The following is a 17,386-nucleotide window of genomic DNA, read 5'->3' on the forward strand; positions in this document are numbered from 1 at the left end:
CTACCACCAGTGGACCGAAACTATGAACACCTTGCACATCCTCAAGAGTCACGCCTCAGAGATAATGACTGCTGATGACAGTATCTGAGCGGCAAAACAAAACCCTCCATGATAAATTGTATGGAACAACTGCTGTAGAGAGTCATGGTCGAGGCAACAGCTCCAATTTCATGGGGGTTGTTGGCACTGGGTGAGCCCATTGCTGCTAATGCAAACGCCTGCAGTATAATGAATGCAGCCATAGTGAGATAGTGTTAAGTCTAACTTCTGTCTTGGACGTCAGCGAGATTAAAAGTAATTTCCAATTTCTCTTCAACAAAGGAAAATCCTTAAGGCTCGAACTAGTTCATCCTTGTCTTCAGATTCCACTATCAATGATAATGGAGGAATGGTGAAAGATCTGTCTGGCTGTCATGGGAGTTGATTTTTAGCAATGAAATCCAAGCACAGCCCCAGATGGACAGCACCGTGCGCTCTGCACTCGAACAGTACTGACTAGAGCCTCTGTGGCTAACTAGAGAATAAACGTCTTTTCGGTAAGATTGAAGAAAGAAGCCTAGTGGATAGGGTCAAAAGGAGCGGTATGAAGCGACTTCAATACCATGTCCAAATCCCATGCTGGGGGACAAAACTTGGCACATTGATCCTCCAGATGAAAAGACCGCAAAAGAGATTGATGTTACACGATTTAAGTCATTTTGTGTTCCTTAGGAACTGCAAAAACAGAGTTGAGGGCTACCAGATATGTAGTTATGGTACCACCCTTGAGGTGAGGCTTACTGCGGAGGTGCAGAAGGAATTCAGCCATAAACTGTTTCTTATATTTACAGAAGGATTCAAAGGAAACCCATTTATTATCACATAGGGATAGTGTTGACGGTCTATGAGCTGAAGCAATAGCCTTCGTCGCTCTAGACCTTTTGCACTTAAGGCCTGGTGGAGATGTGCCAAGCGTGCAGACAAAACTTGTTCCAAGCTGGGTGTGGCAACTGATTGTGGGGATGAACCAGTAGGTGTGGCCACCATGGGAATACAAGAGGGTCATGACTAGCGAGGTCTCAAAGATCAACGAACCAATTCCAAGCAAGCTACCAAGATAGATTTGGTGTTTTTTAAATCTTTTTCAGAACCCTGGTAAGCAGTACAGGTGGCAGAAAAGTGCACTTTTAGGCCTGTCCATGGAATGTTGAATGCGTCGACTGGGAAGATGTTGGTGCTGAGTTGATATATTCTTGCAGGTGGCAAATAGGTCGATAAGTGGCAGGCCAGATCACTGGCACACCAAGGTGAAGGCATCGGGGTGGAGCACCTACTCCTTAGGAGCCACTTTGTCAGATCTGGAGAGAGCATCTGCCAGGATGTTGCGACAACCGGGGATGTGCTGTATGATGAACCTCATGTGCAGTCCAACTGGAAGAACTGAAAGGTCTGAGACAGAAAGGATGACAAGTGAGAAGAGCCTAGGTTGCGCCCACACTAGACGACTGTTAGGTTGTCTGTGGATACGGCTAGTACTTGGCGCTGAAGCCGGGACTGCCAGTGAGACAGCGCTAGGATCAGTGCATCTAGATTGCTTAAGTGCAATTGGAGTTGATTCTTTGACCGGAGGAACCCATGAAGATTCCGGGGTAGATCATGTCTTCAGCAACCCATGCTTGACGTAAAAGGGTACTATGCTTGTCGTAAAAGGCGACTAACGGGATCGGGTGGTCAGGCTCGGCGACTTGGTTGATGCATGTGATCATATCCCAATTGCGTGGATCGATGCTCACGGTATTAATCACTGGATTGTCTGGTCCAGACTTGATTATTTACAGACCGGCGTCGTATAAACGGAATATTTCTGAGTGCGGCGTTAAACAACAAACCAACCAACCAACTTTGACTGGAGGCAGTCTGATCCTCCAGATGTGCCCCCAAACCCTGTCATGATGCGTCGACAAACAGAGCGAGGGAAGCTTGAGCACTGTTAAGGAGACGCTGTCGCAGACATCCGATCTTGCTGCCCACCAACGAAGATATGGGCAGTGGTGAGATGGGAGTGCTTTGGAACTAATAAACGGAGAAAGAAACTGCTGAATCAGATGTAGTTGTAGTCAGCCTCTGGCCGTCAGATCCTGAGGTAACTGAGAAGTCCCTTTAGTACCTGCCATTGACGCGGGGTGCAAGCTTGATGAAGGGCAGGAAGAAGATGGTGCTGTATTTTGTGCCACCTGACGTCTGGTACCAGGAAGAGATCCTGGTCCATGCGTAACAGGCCGCCTATTAACTGGAGCTTCAACGATGGAATGAGTTCCAACTTGAGCTTGTTGCCCTGACAGAGGATGTTGGTCACAAATGGATCTTGGTCACAAATGGATCTTGAAGAATTGTCCAATTGGCCCCAAACCTGCCCAATCTCCCACCTACTGGTGTGTCTATGACTGGGACAACTGGATGTGGGAGATCCCAGGCACCGAGCACATGCCTTCGCGATCACTACCCCTGAGCTTGTGTTGGCGACAGCAGAGTTGATAATTTCCTTGGGGTTTCGTATGGTCCTGACCTTTGCCACGAAAGGAAGAAGAAAGAGTCTGAAGAGAAGCCTTAAAAGAAGGCCTAGGCTGTTAATTGCCAATTTTGTCTGTTTTAGATATAGACTGATTGTAGACGTGCTCCAAAGCCTTGAGTGCTGGCAAAACTGGAGATGCGTGCATGTCTCAGAAATAGCACCTTTAAATAACGAGGATGCACTCCAGGGTTTACACAGAAAGTGCCTTCTAAACTCGGAATCTCAGTCCGTAAGAGCAAGATAACCTACGCGCCTAGTGGTGGTAATCTCCGCCAAGGCGAGATGATTGCTTAAGTGGTCGATTTAGCGTTGCTGAAAGGAAATTATCGTTCGCAAAGGATCGACTCAATTAGGATTGTCCTCTGTAAGATCCTGATCGATGGCTCAAGCTCCTGTCATGCGATGGAGATTATTGTCAAGTGTATGCGCATTATCTGCGAGTTCAAACGCATGGATGCGAAAATCTAACTTCCGGTTCTGAGGTGCTTTGAAGGTCAGAGAGCAATCATCATGCAACACAAAATTCAAATCTGTGGCCATTGGGTCTGGAGGAATGGATGTGGGGGAACACTAATTGTTTCCCTAATATCAACATTCAGACGTAGAGAGGGAGCGACCGAGGAAAAACATCTACCATCCAGTCAGGCACTTGGTTAAGACCTAAGTACGTGCCAAAACTTCTAAAGTGAGACGATCTGGATGTACGACAGGAAGAGACGGGAGAGGTAGGGTCATGTGTGTAAGAACAACAAGGTGTAGTGGTTTCCTATATCTTCTAAGGGAGGCAAAGCTGGACGAGAAGTAGTCATAGTTGCAGGCTATAAAGCTGTGCACATATGCTGTTTAAGAGGAGCTATTGAAAAGTTTGAGGCGACAATCGCGCCAATGGCATGGATATAAAGAGAATAATCATACACTTAAAAAGCCCAGTAAGAAAGGTATTTAGCACATGAACAAGAGTTCAGATAGACATATAGAAATATCAAAGCACAAGACATGTAAACATGGCTACGTGGCAAAACGTACAACACACCAAAAATTGAAGTCAGGAAGAAATTACTCTTACACAAGCCTGAAAAAAACACCCCATTACACCAGACTATAAATTACATCATTGAGAACATATTGGTTATCAAAGGATAAACAAAAGGATAGGCAGAGGATGTTATCTGGTCTTCAAACTGGGGAGCTCAGTTCTCAAACGTTTTGAGAGGTTGATTACTAGCAGTGATGTGATTGTGCACGATCTTGCCACTTTCGGTCACGTGGTAGCTGTGAGAGGAAGGAAGCCACACAACTAGTAGGTACAACAACTTCTGTAGACCAGACCTCCCATCGCTCCCCTCTCCTAGGTTAAAAAAAAACAAGAAAAAAAACAGCAGAAGCAGCAAGGTAATAATTCAGGATAAGATAAAAAATAACATCTTTCAGGTCCCATGTGTTTACAGTGATAAGTTTCATAAGACCATGTTATTTTAACAATATATATAACAAGAATCATGAGATGACATATCCCCCTGTTCTGGTGCCATCTGCAAATGAAGTTGGGCAACTTATAGTATGTAAAACCCCACTTTTGTTTCATTGCCATTGGAAACCTTCACATGTTTTTCATGTGTTTTATTGTTTCTGCGAATTTTCTATCCAGCAAAATCAACTAATCTGATTTGTCAATGTTTAAAATAGTAGCTATACTAAAAAAGAACTCCAAACATACTCTTACAGTGATAGGAAGACCGAAAAACTTTGTATCTCCAACGATTAATGTTCGTTTCAAAATTAAATGAAATCATGGATAAAAGTAATATAATGTATTATAAATGTAAGTTCAGATACACAATGAACACTTTTATAGCCAGATAGTGTAATAATAGGACTAACTTGTGTATTTCAGTATTTACTTGAAGACATGCGTCTTCCGGTGTTGAGTGCTCACGATAATGTCTTCATGGTAGTCCAATACTGTATTGCAGTATTTTACTCATTTTTTGTGGGGGGAGAATGTCTCAAGAATTATGAATTGATGTCAGATACTGAGATAGAAGTTTGTACTCCTTAAAATTTCAAATGCACACGGTTAATTTGTTTTCTGCCCTAAATATATGCCACACATACTTTGAATATTAGAATGCGTCTCTTGTAACCTACAATTGTACATATCATTGTCATAAGAGGTGACCAAGTGGAACGGGTATCAAGGCTCAGTTTGTAAAGGGCTCTCTAAACAAAACCAGTGCTGTGCAGTGCAGTGCAGTGCAGTGCAGAGTGTCGATGTGTTTTATTTTCACCCACATTTAGGGCATCACTTCAATTCAGTAAACTTGTCAGTTATCAAATAAAGACGAAACTTGTTAAAGAAATACAGACAATAACATATCAAGCCAATATATGTAATATTTAAGATCTAAAAGGTGCAAATGGATTTAATTTCAATTATATAAAAAGACAAACTTTGCTTACAGCTGTCAAAGAATTATTTGATTGTCGGCTTCTCTGTTATGCTTTGAGCTTTCATTAATTTGTGATTTTGGCTTTGTTATTACTTCAATAGAGACTGTATTTGTCACACGGGTGTTTTCCAAATTGCATGGATCGATGCTAATGATGTCAATCCCTGGATTATCTGGTCTAAACTTGATTATTTACAGATTGTTGTTGTATGGGAGTTATATTGTTATCTTTGGCAATACAAATGAATGTACTGGTACTAATGTTTCAGAATCAAGTATTTTCCAAATTCATGGTAGAATTTACTGATCATTACAATATTTTACACCAAACATACATGATGTTCTATAGTCTTTTTTAAACTTAACATGCAAAAGCATTCAACTTTTTACAACATAAGTTCAATTTTTGCATGTTTTTGCTCTGGGAGGTAACACCAATCTGATTCAGATATCTATGGGTATATCTCTTTGGGTTGTACAGACAAATTTTAGAATACTACATATCTCCGTCTATAGTGCGAGATTTTAGACCATAGAATGAGGACCTATGAAATGGGGTCGTACTATGCACAGGGTAGACAATCTCACATTTTTCTTCTAGCAGTTTCAGGTTCTACTGGCTACGTCAACCGGTGTTTGAGTGAGTGAGTGAGTGAGTGAGTGAGTATGGTTTTACGCCGCTTTTAGCAATATTCCAGCAGTATCACCGTGGGGGACACCAGAAATGGGCTTCACACATTGTACTCATGTCGGGAATCGAACACAGGTTTTCAGCGTGACGAGCGAACGCTTCAACCACTAGGCTACCCGACCGCCCAACCGGTGTTTGAAATCAAGCCTGGATGTTTGAAAGCGAAACTTCACATTTCGCCCAAAATAACTAAACAAGTTTGTATCACCAATTTTATCTGATATCTTTATTCATACATGTACTGTATTTTGTCTATAAAAAAAGTTTAAATGAGAACTCGCCTCGATCTATAGGAGTGCCAAGCCAGCTGACACAGCCTGCAGTAGAAAGCCTGAATTAAGTATAAGAGGGATCATTCCAGATTAGCTGGTACACCTTTTGTATAACAGATATTTTTCATATATATATATTATGACTGCATTTCCATCATTTCCTTAAATTACTCTCACTTTATTCATGTTCTTAACGTGATGTCCCTAATCTGTTGCCTAACGAATGAAGCACACATCAATTCCCTTTGCTTTTGCAGCTATTGGCAAGTGTTCGAGAAGGCATGTATCCGAAATTGATGAAAAAACAAGCTGAAAGATAACAAAGTTTAACCCAGTAACCAGCACCCATAAGCAGGGTTCAATTGTAGCAGATAGACACAAGCTGACATGAGCTCACATCATGGTACATGTGAGGTACTAATAAACCAATTTCCCAACCTCTTCAGTGTCAGGAAGCAGCAGTACAGCATCTGGCACAGGGATGTTTAAGTCATTGTGGACTTCCGATAACTTGGTCAAGTTCATAGACTGAAACACAAGTGATTTATAGTTCAAATGCATGAAATATAAAAGTAGAGAATGTCATATCTGGAACAAGGCACAAAAGAAAGGGTAAAGCATACAATTCTTTTTCTTTGGAAAGTGACAGCAAACTATTTCAGAGAGAGAGAGAGAGATTCAGAGAGAGAGAGAGAGAGAGTCAGAGACAGAGGTCATATTATTCCACCATCCCTCCCCCAAGTTTTGGAGCCGATTGTTTTTGTATTACTTCAAACCCTTTACCTTACCCCACCTTCAAAAATCAAATGGTCAGCCCTGTCAACAAAGACTGCTGCAAACAAAAAAGCATAAATGCTGAGGACTTAAACAATTTGATCAAAATAGGATGTTAACATAAGGAGAAACATACATGCTCAAGCTTAGCTTTAACTGTCTGGCAATTTCAGAATAGATGTTTCAGATGTTGACAGCCAGGAGAAGTTAAAAATGGAAAACATTTATGAATGCTGCCGCCACCTACATTATCTCACATGGCCTTCCATGCCAGCTGAGGTTAAAGGGGTTATACAACCCTCTCGTGTGTCTATCCATGGACATCATCTACTCTGTGTCATCCGTGACACCAGACCCAATAAACCGAACCCCCTTTGTCCTCTTGGCCAGGAGATACAGGCTGTCACCAACCAACAGCACATCAGCCATGAATTTGTTACGTGCACAAGAGCACTGGGCAGTGATAGACTATTATCTGTATGGCTGATTATGAACAGCCAACAGTGAAGAGAGCCTCCATTGAAAATCTAAAGATCTTTATGGTCCAGCAGTAGAAACTAACATTTTCAGTAACATGTTCAGTCCACTAGTCCTTATAACTATAACATATAACCCATAAAAATGGCAAATTTCTTCTAGTCCTTATCATGTCTTAACTTTTGGGCAGTTTGGAAGGACAATAGGACTAGTGCCAATTTCTAATTCTGATGGTGTGATGACAGCCAATTATTATGGCAATGATGCAATGGAGGTAGGGACTTTTTCACAGGAATCATACTTATCATAAACTATTTTGACTTTTAACAAATCAGGTGACAGTTGAGACCACATATGCCCAATAACAAAGTTATACTTCCGGTATATTAACTTCTGGTTTGGGAAAATGCATGCTCAAAGCAGTACAAGTTGAAACAGGAAAAGACTGCCTCTAGCTACCTAATAACAAAACCTTGACCTTCAATCGCAGCCATGAACTGCCTGGAGATAGTTTCATCAAATTCCAATCATAAATGCTCAAGTTATATTGTGTATCCAAAAGTTTTTGCAACGGCTACTTCTCACAGAGGGACTTTGACCTTCAAATGAACAAATCTGTGCTTTTTGTTAGGCAGAGTTTTATGGATTTTACTTCCAGAATGATAAAGGTATACCATCATGTCAATACTTACAATCATCATATTTAACTGAATAACATGCAGTTTGAACAAAAGAACGTCAACTAGTCTGATAATCAACTAGTCCACCAGCGAGTGAGCGAGTTGGGTTTAATGCTGCTTTTAACATTATTCCAGTTATATCAGGGCATGTCAGCTTAATGTGGGAGGAAAGCCCGAAGTGATGCAGGTCTCACATGTTTACCACTTCGGTGAAACCCACAAGCACGGGTATGGTGCTAACAAACCTAGAAACATAATCAGGGTGAACCGGGATTTGAAACCTTAATCTTAGGTTTCTGGCGTGCCAAAGGGATGCAACTCTGCACAGCAATCGCGGAGCCTTAGACGACTGGGCCTACAGTGCTCCCAAGTCAACCAGTTGTTTCAGATTTACTTGCTGCATGATATTTTTCATGTCTTTACGTCATAATTGAAAAAGATATGACAAGGTCAAGTTTCAGAATGAACACTGCTATTTATCAGGTTACAATGACCATATTCACCATAATAAGCCCATAAATTAGCTCAGAAAAAAGACAGGAGGAATAAAGCCATACACAACGAGCTAAATTTGTTTTTAGAAACTTTTACAAAATGGTTCTGGGCTGCAAAAAAAAGTCTGCAAGATACACAAGAAAATACAATCTCATTAAAATCAGATCTTAGTTCTCGCTATAGCTAAACAAAGATCTGAGAACATCCCATTACGGGTCATGTCAGAACGACCTTTCATCCAACCAATCAAAGCGTTGCTTACCAGATCATCATTCATGAAAGCGACAGTCGTAATGTGTTTTCTATCCTTGCAACCTCGAAAACATTAACACAGGGTATTCCAAAAGACAGTAAAGGCCCGTACAACTGATTCCGTCGAAATTATGGTCCATCTCTCACTTCCATGGGACAAACATTTGAAAGGAGGAAGTGTTGCACAACATATTTTTCAAGCGTAGTCTGAAATGGAAATCGCCAAGTTGAAGAGTGCCGTAAAGCTCGAGAAAGCTGCTTTCTAATTTGCTGATGTTGACTTCTTGTTAGTCGTTTCAGTGGTCAGTCAGAATTTGCGAAAGGTTGTTCTGACATAGGCCATAACGGGATGTCCTCAGATCTTTGTTTAGCGGCAGCGTGAACTTAGATCTGATTTTAATAAGATTGAAAAAAATATTGACAGTAATGTAGATTTTCAGTCTTAGTAGTGGGTGCCCTAAAAGATTACTAACAGACTGGCCTAGCAGTTGGTCGGAGGTGCATATTTGAGCAGATCGCTTAATGCGGCAAATATGGTGAAATTAAAACATGAAAATCATGTAACCGAACCAAATTTAGTACTACTATATAACTAGTTGACTAACTAATATTGCAGCTAGGGTCAGATTAATGATAGAATGATTGATCACCTGATGCAGATTTTCCAAAGCCATGATTCTCTGTGGGAAAACATCATTAACCAATAGCTCTGCCTGAAATACAGAAACAAACCTTCTGTCACAACATGAATAACAAAACCAGAAGCGCATAAATGTAAATCAAAAAGCACATTCAGGATTGAAATGTACCAGCGTGTGCCGGTGTGCCAAGGTCACATTCAAGCTGAAGAAATATCAATAAGCATGATAAGCATTGTGAACAATTTCTGAAAACATGGCTGAATTAAAATTGATCAGGTTTTCTCCCTTTTGTATGTGATTGACATAACATGCATAATGCAAATAAAATACCTTCAGGATCACTTGTCATGAAATTATTCCCTATGCTATTAATGTGTTTAGCAAATGTTTAGTGACGAGGTTCTGTAACTCACCTGAATTTTTCTAGAATACTTGACTATTATATCAGAAGGGTAAAAAATATAAGGCAAACAAAAGTTTCTAAATAACAGATGTTTTCACTGCCTGTACACTGTGAACATTCTGCACATTGATACATGAATAACATTGTGATTATTGACAACTTCACTGAAACATTTTGTGAATGGCCTAATTGCAAGCACTAAAACAATTACTAAATCCACTGCAAGGAAGAAGGCTGTCTCTTGTAAGTTGTGGTTTGTTGAGAGTTTTCACCATTCAACATATACCCTGTACAAGTTTCCTTGTCAAGTGTTATACATCTCAATTAGATAACTTTGGAAGCATTTTTTAGACAAAGCAGCCCGTAGATCTTTTTGTAGAAAATCCAAAATCGCATGACAATTCCAGTACTCTATCAATATGGGTATAAAGTTTCATGGATAATACATTAAAAAAAAGATATGGATATAAATGATCCAGAAATGGATCCGATAATGGACCTGGTTTCAAAGTTATGCTCTGGTATTGAAAGCAACCTGTAATTGGGTTAAATCCAACTTGTTGCCAAGGAAACAGCAAAATGTCCAGTTCAGCATACGTTTGATCCAAATGAAAGGTTTTATTAAAACTCATAAAACGGATTCCAGGTTATGCTCTGGAAATGAATGCTACATGTATTCGAGTCTAAGTCTGGTTTGTTGCCTACAAAAAAGGGTGACTATTTGTCTGGAAATCACTATTGCCATAACTATTGATATTGCAAGCAACTATTGCGATAAATATCGATAGTTTTCAGTGTATCATTTTAGATGGATTTTAGAGTTGAATTTAACCTTGGAACTGTAGTTTCCTTTGAATGTGACAACCAAAACAACAAATAAATAGTAAAGCTTGGGATATAATTTAAGAAAAAGAAACTTCCACATTACCATGTGCAAATTACTACCACTCATGATCAAAAGAAAACAAATTGCATGTAAATACAATCAAAACTATCAATATTCCTAACTGAAATCAATACTATTGATTGGAAACTAATTTGACAATAGATTTACTGACTCTAAGTGCTTACTAATAGCAATATATCGATATTTTGATATAACATGACACCCCTACTACGAAACACAAATGTTTACTCTTTTTTTTATAGAAATACCAAATGATCAAGTCACCAATTCAACATGTGTTTGATACATACACAAAGTTTTAAATTAGTATTAAAAATCAATACATTAGAATATAGCTCCATTGCACTGTATTGCAATTTTAAAGTATTAACAAATAGAGAACACTTAACTAAATTCTCTCAAAATTAGAGAATATTATTTTGGTTGAAAGATAAATTTCATGGTTTTTTGCCGACAGCTTGAAATATTTATATACGACATATATTTTTTCAGAATTTAATTGCCCATAATAAAGGGTGCATATAACACACGAGTTATACGCGAATAAATAAGTCTTCTGTACATTGATAAATCAGAAGGGGTGTTAATGGGGATTGTTCACTAGCCAATATATTAGCAAATATTGCTGTGGGCGCTTATTACGTTGAATGTAAAGTACACTGGGTAAGAAAACCAATGTTGGATTGATTAAAGCTCTTGCAAAAGTGACCTGGGGCCATGTTTTATGATACCACTACCTTTTTGTACCTAGTAAAATGCTATATATTTTTTATATTTGTATACTTATCCAGCATTACTCCTTAATGCATATTACTGCTTGTTCTTGACAGAGTAAAGAGCTGTGTGAAGATCTTTGCTTGAAGAAGTTGTTCCAACTAGCTGAGAGGTTCCAAATGCAGAATACAATTTGTTGTCTGGAAACCTGTCAGTCACTTTGTCAAACAGTATTCTTGCACATTGCCTAGCTTTATCAGTCAGTGTCTTGTCGTGATGCGATCTTGTCATTGTCACATTTTCAAATTTGTATTGTCAGTTTCGGTCAAGAATAATAACTACTAGCCATGGTCCTACAGGTAACCGTTTATTTGAATCCCTGCATATATGATCCTGTGGCACCAAGAGGGCAAACACCAGTCTGCAATATTCCTTCTGTAAATAACCTAGACAAACTAGTGATTGATTAATTATATAATAACTGATTACGTGAAGTGTCCAGGACTCCTATGCGATGGATATGATCAAAGTATGATGACATCTAAATCAGATTCAACCATGTCACAGAGACAATTTATTTAGTTGCTTAAACAACAATAGGCTACTTTGGACCTATTCTCACCCAAAATCTCCATGGATAAACTTAAACATTGCAACAGACAAGTGCATAATTTTAGCTTTAGAACATGAAACTGCTAGATGATAAAATTAACATTAACACATGTGTTTTTGAGAACATATTTCAATATTAGTGAAAGCTTGCCCTCAAGAGAAATGTTAATACATGTGAAATACTTACATCTTTCTTTGTCTTCTCAAAAAACTTTTCCAGCTGAAAAACATTAGATGACTAAAATAAATTGCAGGAAGCACTCCAGGTCCAACAGTATTGCATTATTGATATATGGACCCATTATCTGACAACTACCAGAGAGGATAATTTCAAAGCGTCAATAGCTGATCATGGTTGCTGTAAATAGCTTTGAGTTTGTGTTGTTTCAACAATATTTTAGAAATATCTTTAAAGACACGAGCAATTTTTTTCTAATATTGTACCAATTTGTAAGAATTGAACTGCAGCTAAACTCGACCCTGCCTACTCGAACATGATATGCCTTCTGAACTGGGTGGTGTCAAATTGAAATTGCACATCTTCCCAATTATAGAGAAGAAATGGAAGGCTGACACACAAACATTAGTCTAACATGTACAATGGATCAAAAGGCCAGAATGCAATCTGAAGCAATGCTCGCAAACCACAGCCAATAACCCCCAAGTTTATTCATCTCTTCTCGCCTTATTCCTCAAGAGAAGTTTCTGCTCCAATGACCACAATGCGTGTGTAGTCTTATTACATGACCAGATGTTTCTCGTTTGTAAACAAACGCACTTATTCTGAAAGATGAACAGCCGAGCCTAATGCAAGCCATTCAGAATGCTTTACATTGTTTTTCATAATTATGTAGCTGTTACTACAACTGTGACAGAGGTGCAAGACAATTTTGCTTTACACATCAAAGTTGCCATATCGCCATCTCTCTGTAGGTCTTCATAAAATAAACAAAGAATATTTACGCAAATGGAACAAGTTGTTCAGGTTTTTGGACAGTTTCTAAATGAAAGTTAAACATTTCATCACATATGTTTAAATGTGTAGACTCGGCAAAAATGAAACTTGAAAAACATATGCAATATCTTGAACTGTCTGTGACACGATGTGGCAAAGGTACTATGCTGGTTGGAAAGAATGTGACTGGCTTCATACGACCGAGGTATTTATATTGTAATTGAGGCTTAATTAAACACTGGCATCTAATCTAAAGCTGGCAATTGGTATTTTGTAACTCATTCATCATCGTTAAGAAATAAACAGAAGCCTATTACAGTTACAGTTATTCTGCACAGCTTGTGTTGTTGGTTTCACATTCGAAAATTGTTTCATAAATGAATTAAAAAAAACCCAGAAGCATTGACGAACTGGCCCTTTGAAAAGATAAATTAAAAAAAAGTCGGAAGAAAAAACGTACAGATTTTTAGACATCTAAGAAGGGGGCCCTGAAAAGAATCCTATAATATTTGGACAATTTCTGACAATGACATATACATGTATCTTTCTCGAATTTTCATTATCAATAAATTGTCGTCTGCAGCGTTCTCCGAAAGTTGTGCAGACGAACATATGGATTCCAGGAATGACCACTGTGAATGATAACATAACTTTAACACAACTGGTTGTAAAATTATGAAAGAAAAACAAAACATATTCTCTACGCGTTCAAAGTGGGGTGTACTGATCAACGAGTAAAACACACAGCCAAATAACTTCCAAATCAAATAACAAGAAAACGTGGTAACGATTTTAGAACAAAACTGTTTCAAATAACTGTTCGTTCTGTACCTCTAACTCGCTATCTAATGTAGAAGTTTTTCCAATTACCTCTTTCACCGAAGAGGACTCTTGTTTAGGCATTGCTATGTGTTTCTAAAGAAATAGAACGAAAAATATGTAGTAATACACGACACACGCGTCTTCCGCCAAAACTTCCTTTAATGAGGCACATGCGCAAACGGAAGTATATATATACAAGCTCCTCACAGCGATATCCCGTTCGCGGAGTTCTCTATACACATGCTCCTTCCAGCGCGTGACACCTTCCTTACAACTCTCCGCCCATATATACAAGTAGAGATTGCTGTAGAGCAGCAGTAGCTCCCCGCAATATAATGTTATGTGCAGAGGATGGAAGTGTAAGCTATGGGAGGAGAGAATTTGGAAAGCACAATAAAAGAAACAGTGTCTTTTATTGGTCAGCACAAAGAAAACCCAGGCAAGAAAACTGGGCCTGTCAGGCAAAACTTGATATATACCCACTATTTGTACCAATAAAAAAATCCTATATAGATAACACATCAAATGTCATTCTAAAGCATGCTTTTGCAACAAATATCAATATTTCTGGTCAAAATGTTGGTTGGGTTAAATAAAGCAAACTTTTAAAATAGTAAACACAAAAAATGTAATGAATCCACTCTAAATATACTTCAGTTCAAATGTAAAAAATCACGCAATCGTTAATGGATTCCCATTTATCTAGCAGCAAGTTAGGAACATACAGTTTGGTCACGTTATCTATAAATCTTGAGAATTATCTTACATATTGTAAAAACAAAGGCCATAGGTCACTTTTCTCAAAACTTCGTTTAAGTAATCACAAACTAAAAATTGAAAAAATTGTAGATATACAAAAACACCAACCCCATTTAAACAACGTCTCTGTGAAACATGTGATGTCTCATATCAGAAGATGAACAACATTACGCACTGTCTTACATAATACAATCAAGAAAGAGAATCACAAATAATCCCCAATCATGATAAAGAATTTGGTACACTCTGTTAAAAGGAGCAGATTTTTAATACGTTTACCAACAGTTATCCAGAAACAACATCCAAGATCTGTTAACATATCAACAATTACAAACAAATTCCTTGTACATGTATGTACAACATTACCATAAATTTGCTCAATTCTCATATTGTTTCCATATCATTATAATACACTTGTTTTAGAAATTAAATTGTTATAATGTACCTCTTTTGAATGTTGACTGTTCCTGTGTTTTTTTAATTGTCGTTTATTGTGCATGTATTTTGTAGTTTGTGATTATGTAATATTGCCACTGTTTCTTCATGGAATGTTCCGCAATATATATCTCATCTAAAACATCTTTGTTGTATAATAGTTTCTTACAGTTGTTTACGGGGGCATGGTTGGCCCAGTCGCCGAAGGCGCTGCAATTCGCTATGCAGAGTTGTGTCCCTTGGGCACGCCAGAAACCTATGACAGTGTGTTTGAATCTCGGTTCGCCCCGATTTTGTTGTCAGCAGAAAACCCTTGCTCGTTGGTGTCACCAAAGTGGTGAACGTCTAAGACCTGCATCACTTCAGACTTTCCTCCCACTTCAAGCTGACACGGAATACTATTCAAGACGGCGTTAAACCCAACTACCTCACTCACTCTTGTGTATTGTTCCGTTTGGTTAACTGGGTGTTGTGATTGCTTCCGGCTTAGATTGGAAATTTGTTTAGAAGAATGTTACTATGTTCAACCCAAACATCGTGAAGATATCCTGCAACCGTATTATCTTTTTGGAAAATTATTGCAAACTACAGACCAACCTGTTCATTTCCTATGTATCCAGAAGCAATGAACATATACGGGTGTATGATCTCTGCTGGAAGTTATTTTTTTTTGTCAAAGCAATAAACCATGCATGAAACGTAAACCGCCGATTGAAACGGTATGTACCATACATTACATACAGTGAAGTATTTAAAACAATGCTCAACTATGCACAGCAAGCGCCATACATGTGATTATGAAGACAACTAATAAAGAATTTCTCATATCAAACCCCTTGTTTATTGAACAAAGTCATACTTTACAGAAGCCTGTTATTTAATCGTGTTGAACAATATATTGCAATAGAAGTGTGAAAATCGAGTGCGCGTGACAGGTGCAAAGGTAGTGCGCAATTGAGCTGTTTGGGTAAGGGAGATAATCACTCACACTCAGTGATACAGCTTGAATAAGATACGATGTACAGCAATGCAAGGTCAGTGCGTGAATTTATCACTTCTATACTACGCCTATAGCTAAAGGAGATAATCGCTCAATGCGCAATAGTTTATTCTTACAAAATATAGACCGGTTAACTTTAGCGAAATGGGATCATTTTTATCTCTTTTAAAAACAAAATGAACAAATTTCATGGGTTATCAGCATTACGAAAAGTGACTAAGTCTCAGAATAGCAAGACGATTTTGAAGTATCTCTTATTGCTGGAAAAGATAAACATCAACATTTCACGCACATTTCACATGATTTGTATGTTTCGTTTCGGTAACTGTGTGGCTTGAAATTTCAAAGAAACCAACATGTCGACTTACATGCTCTAAAATTAACCTCAAGGGCGGGGAAGAATAAGTGGGGTAATGCGAAATACGCATCAGTCGGAAAGCGCATGTTTAATCTCCAAAGTAAGTAAGTAAGTACAATGAGAGTTGTGAGCGAAATACGCATATGTCTGAAAGCGCACGTTAAATTCCTAATTTAAGTAAGTAAGTACAATGAGAGTGAGTGAGTTATAATTTTACATCGCATCGGCAATATTGCAGCCATATCACGATGAGAAGAAAGGACAGTTAAACAGTAAGGTAAATATCACAGTTTAGATATAAAACAAACCTGATCTAAGTAAGGATAAGAATTTATGGATGAACAACTTCTTTATTACAATTAAGAGCGACGTTTCGGTGTAGAGTCTAACACCGTTATCAAGCAAGTGATATACAGAGTGTGGTTGGCAAATATATACTAAACCAAATTAAAAACTTAACAATCCTAAAATTTTAACATTTTGACCAGTTATCATTGTGGGCCCTTATTCTGTATTTAAACAGTAATGGCCACGTATTGTCTTCAGATAACACCCGTTTTTGTGCAGGTGAATCGATCAAAATCATGTGCACAGCACTATAGTGGCAAAAGTGGTTTTTCACGTGCAACTGGTCACGTGGCCATAATACCGCACGTGTTTTCAGCCATACTTGTAAGCAGTCATTAACAAAAAAAGAAAAACACAAGAAAACAAAAGTCTTTACGGCCATTTGTCATGTCACGCCTTTCAAATGTGCAGCGTGAACGTGCCATCGGCATCTTGCAGACGGGAACGTCCGTAGCTGAAGTCGCAAGGACGATGGGTTGTAGTAGTCGACGGACTGTCAATGATTTACAGACGCGTCTAAAGCAAACGGGTACCACCGCTGATCGCCCTCGGCCAGCTCGACCACGTGTGACGTCACATGCAGAGGATCGTCAGATTGTCTTACGTCACCTCCGTAACCGATTTTTGACGGCTACATCAACCAGAAATGAACATTTAGGGGTAGACTGAGCGCGCAAACTGAGAACTGCTCACCTTCAAGCACGACGGCCATACTGCGGGCCGATTCTGACTCAATTACACAGACGTCAACGTCAATTGTGGGCACAGCGACACTTAGGATGGACTCAGA

General features: G+C 38.8%; 1 protein-coding gene across 5 annotated transcripts in view; it reads right to left on the minus strand.

Moving 5' to 3' along the window:
• Positions 1–17,386, minus strand: part of LOC139473350 (proteasome activator complex subunit 3-like) — a 50,657-nt gene that overhangs the window by 24,558 nt on the left and 8,713 nt on the right. Inside the window, exons 1-4 of one of the 5 annotated variants that reach the window (XM_071255881.1) lie at positions 13,745–13,861; positions 12,107–12,139; positions 9,293–9,355; positions 6,403–6,492 (exon numbers count right to left, since the gene is read on the minus strand). In XM_071255881.1, the coding sequence (XP_071111982.1) occupies positions 6,403–6,492; positions 9,293–9,355; positions 12,107–12,139; positions 13,745–13,777 (219 nt within the window). In that variant the 5' untranslated portion in view covers positions 13,778–13,861. Of the gene's footprint in view, positions 1–6,402; positions 6,493–9,292; positions 9,356–12,106; positions 12,158–13,705; positions 13,862–17,386 lie in introns of those variants that run through there. The other 4 variants (XM_071255880.1, XM_071255879.1, XM_071255878.1 and 1 more) reach the window with 4 other exon arrangements.

The sequence above is a fragment of the Haliotis cracherodii genome, unplaced genomic scaffold, assembly GCF_022045235.1.
Source record: "Haliotis cracherodii isolate W230 unplaced genomic scaffold, xgHalCrac1.p SCAF_28, whole genome shotgun sequence".
Taxonomy (NCBI): Eukaryota; Metazoa; Mollusca; class Gastropoda; order Lepetellida; family Haliotidae; genus Haliotis; species Haliotis cracherodii.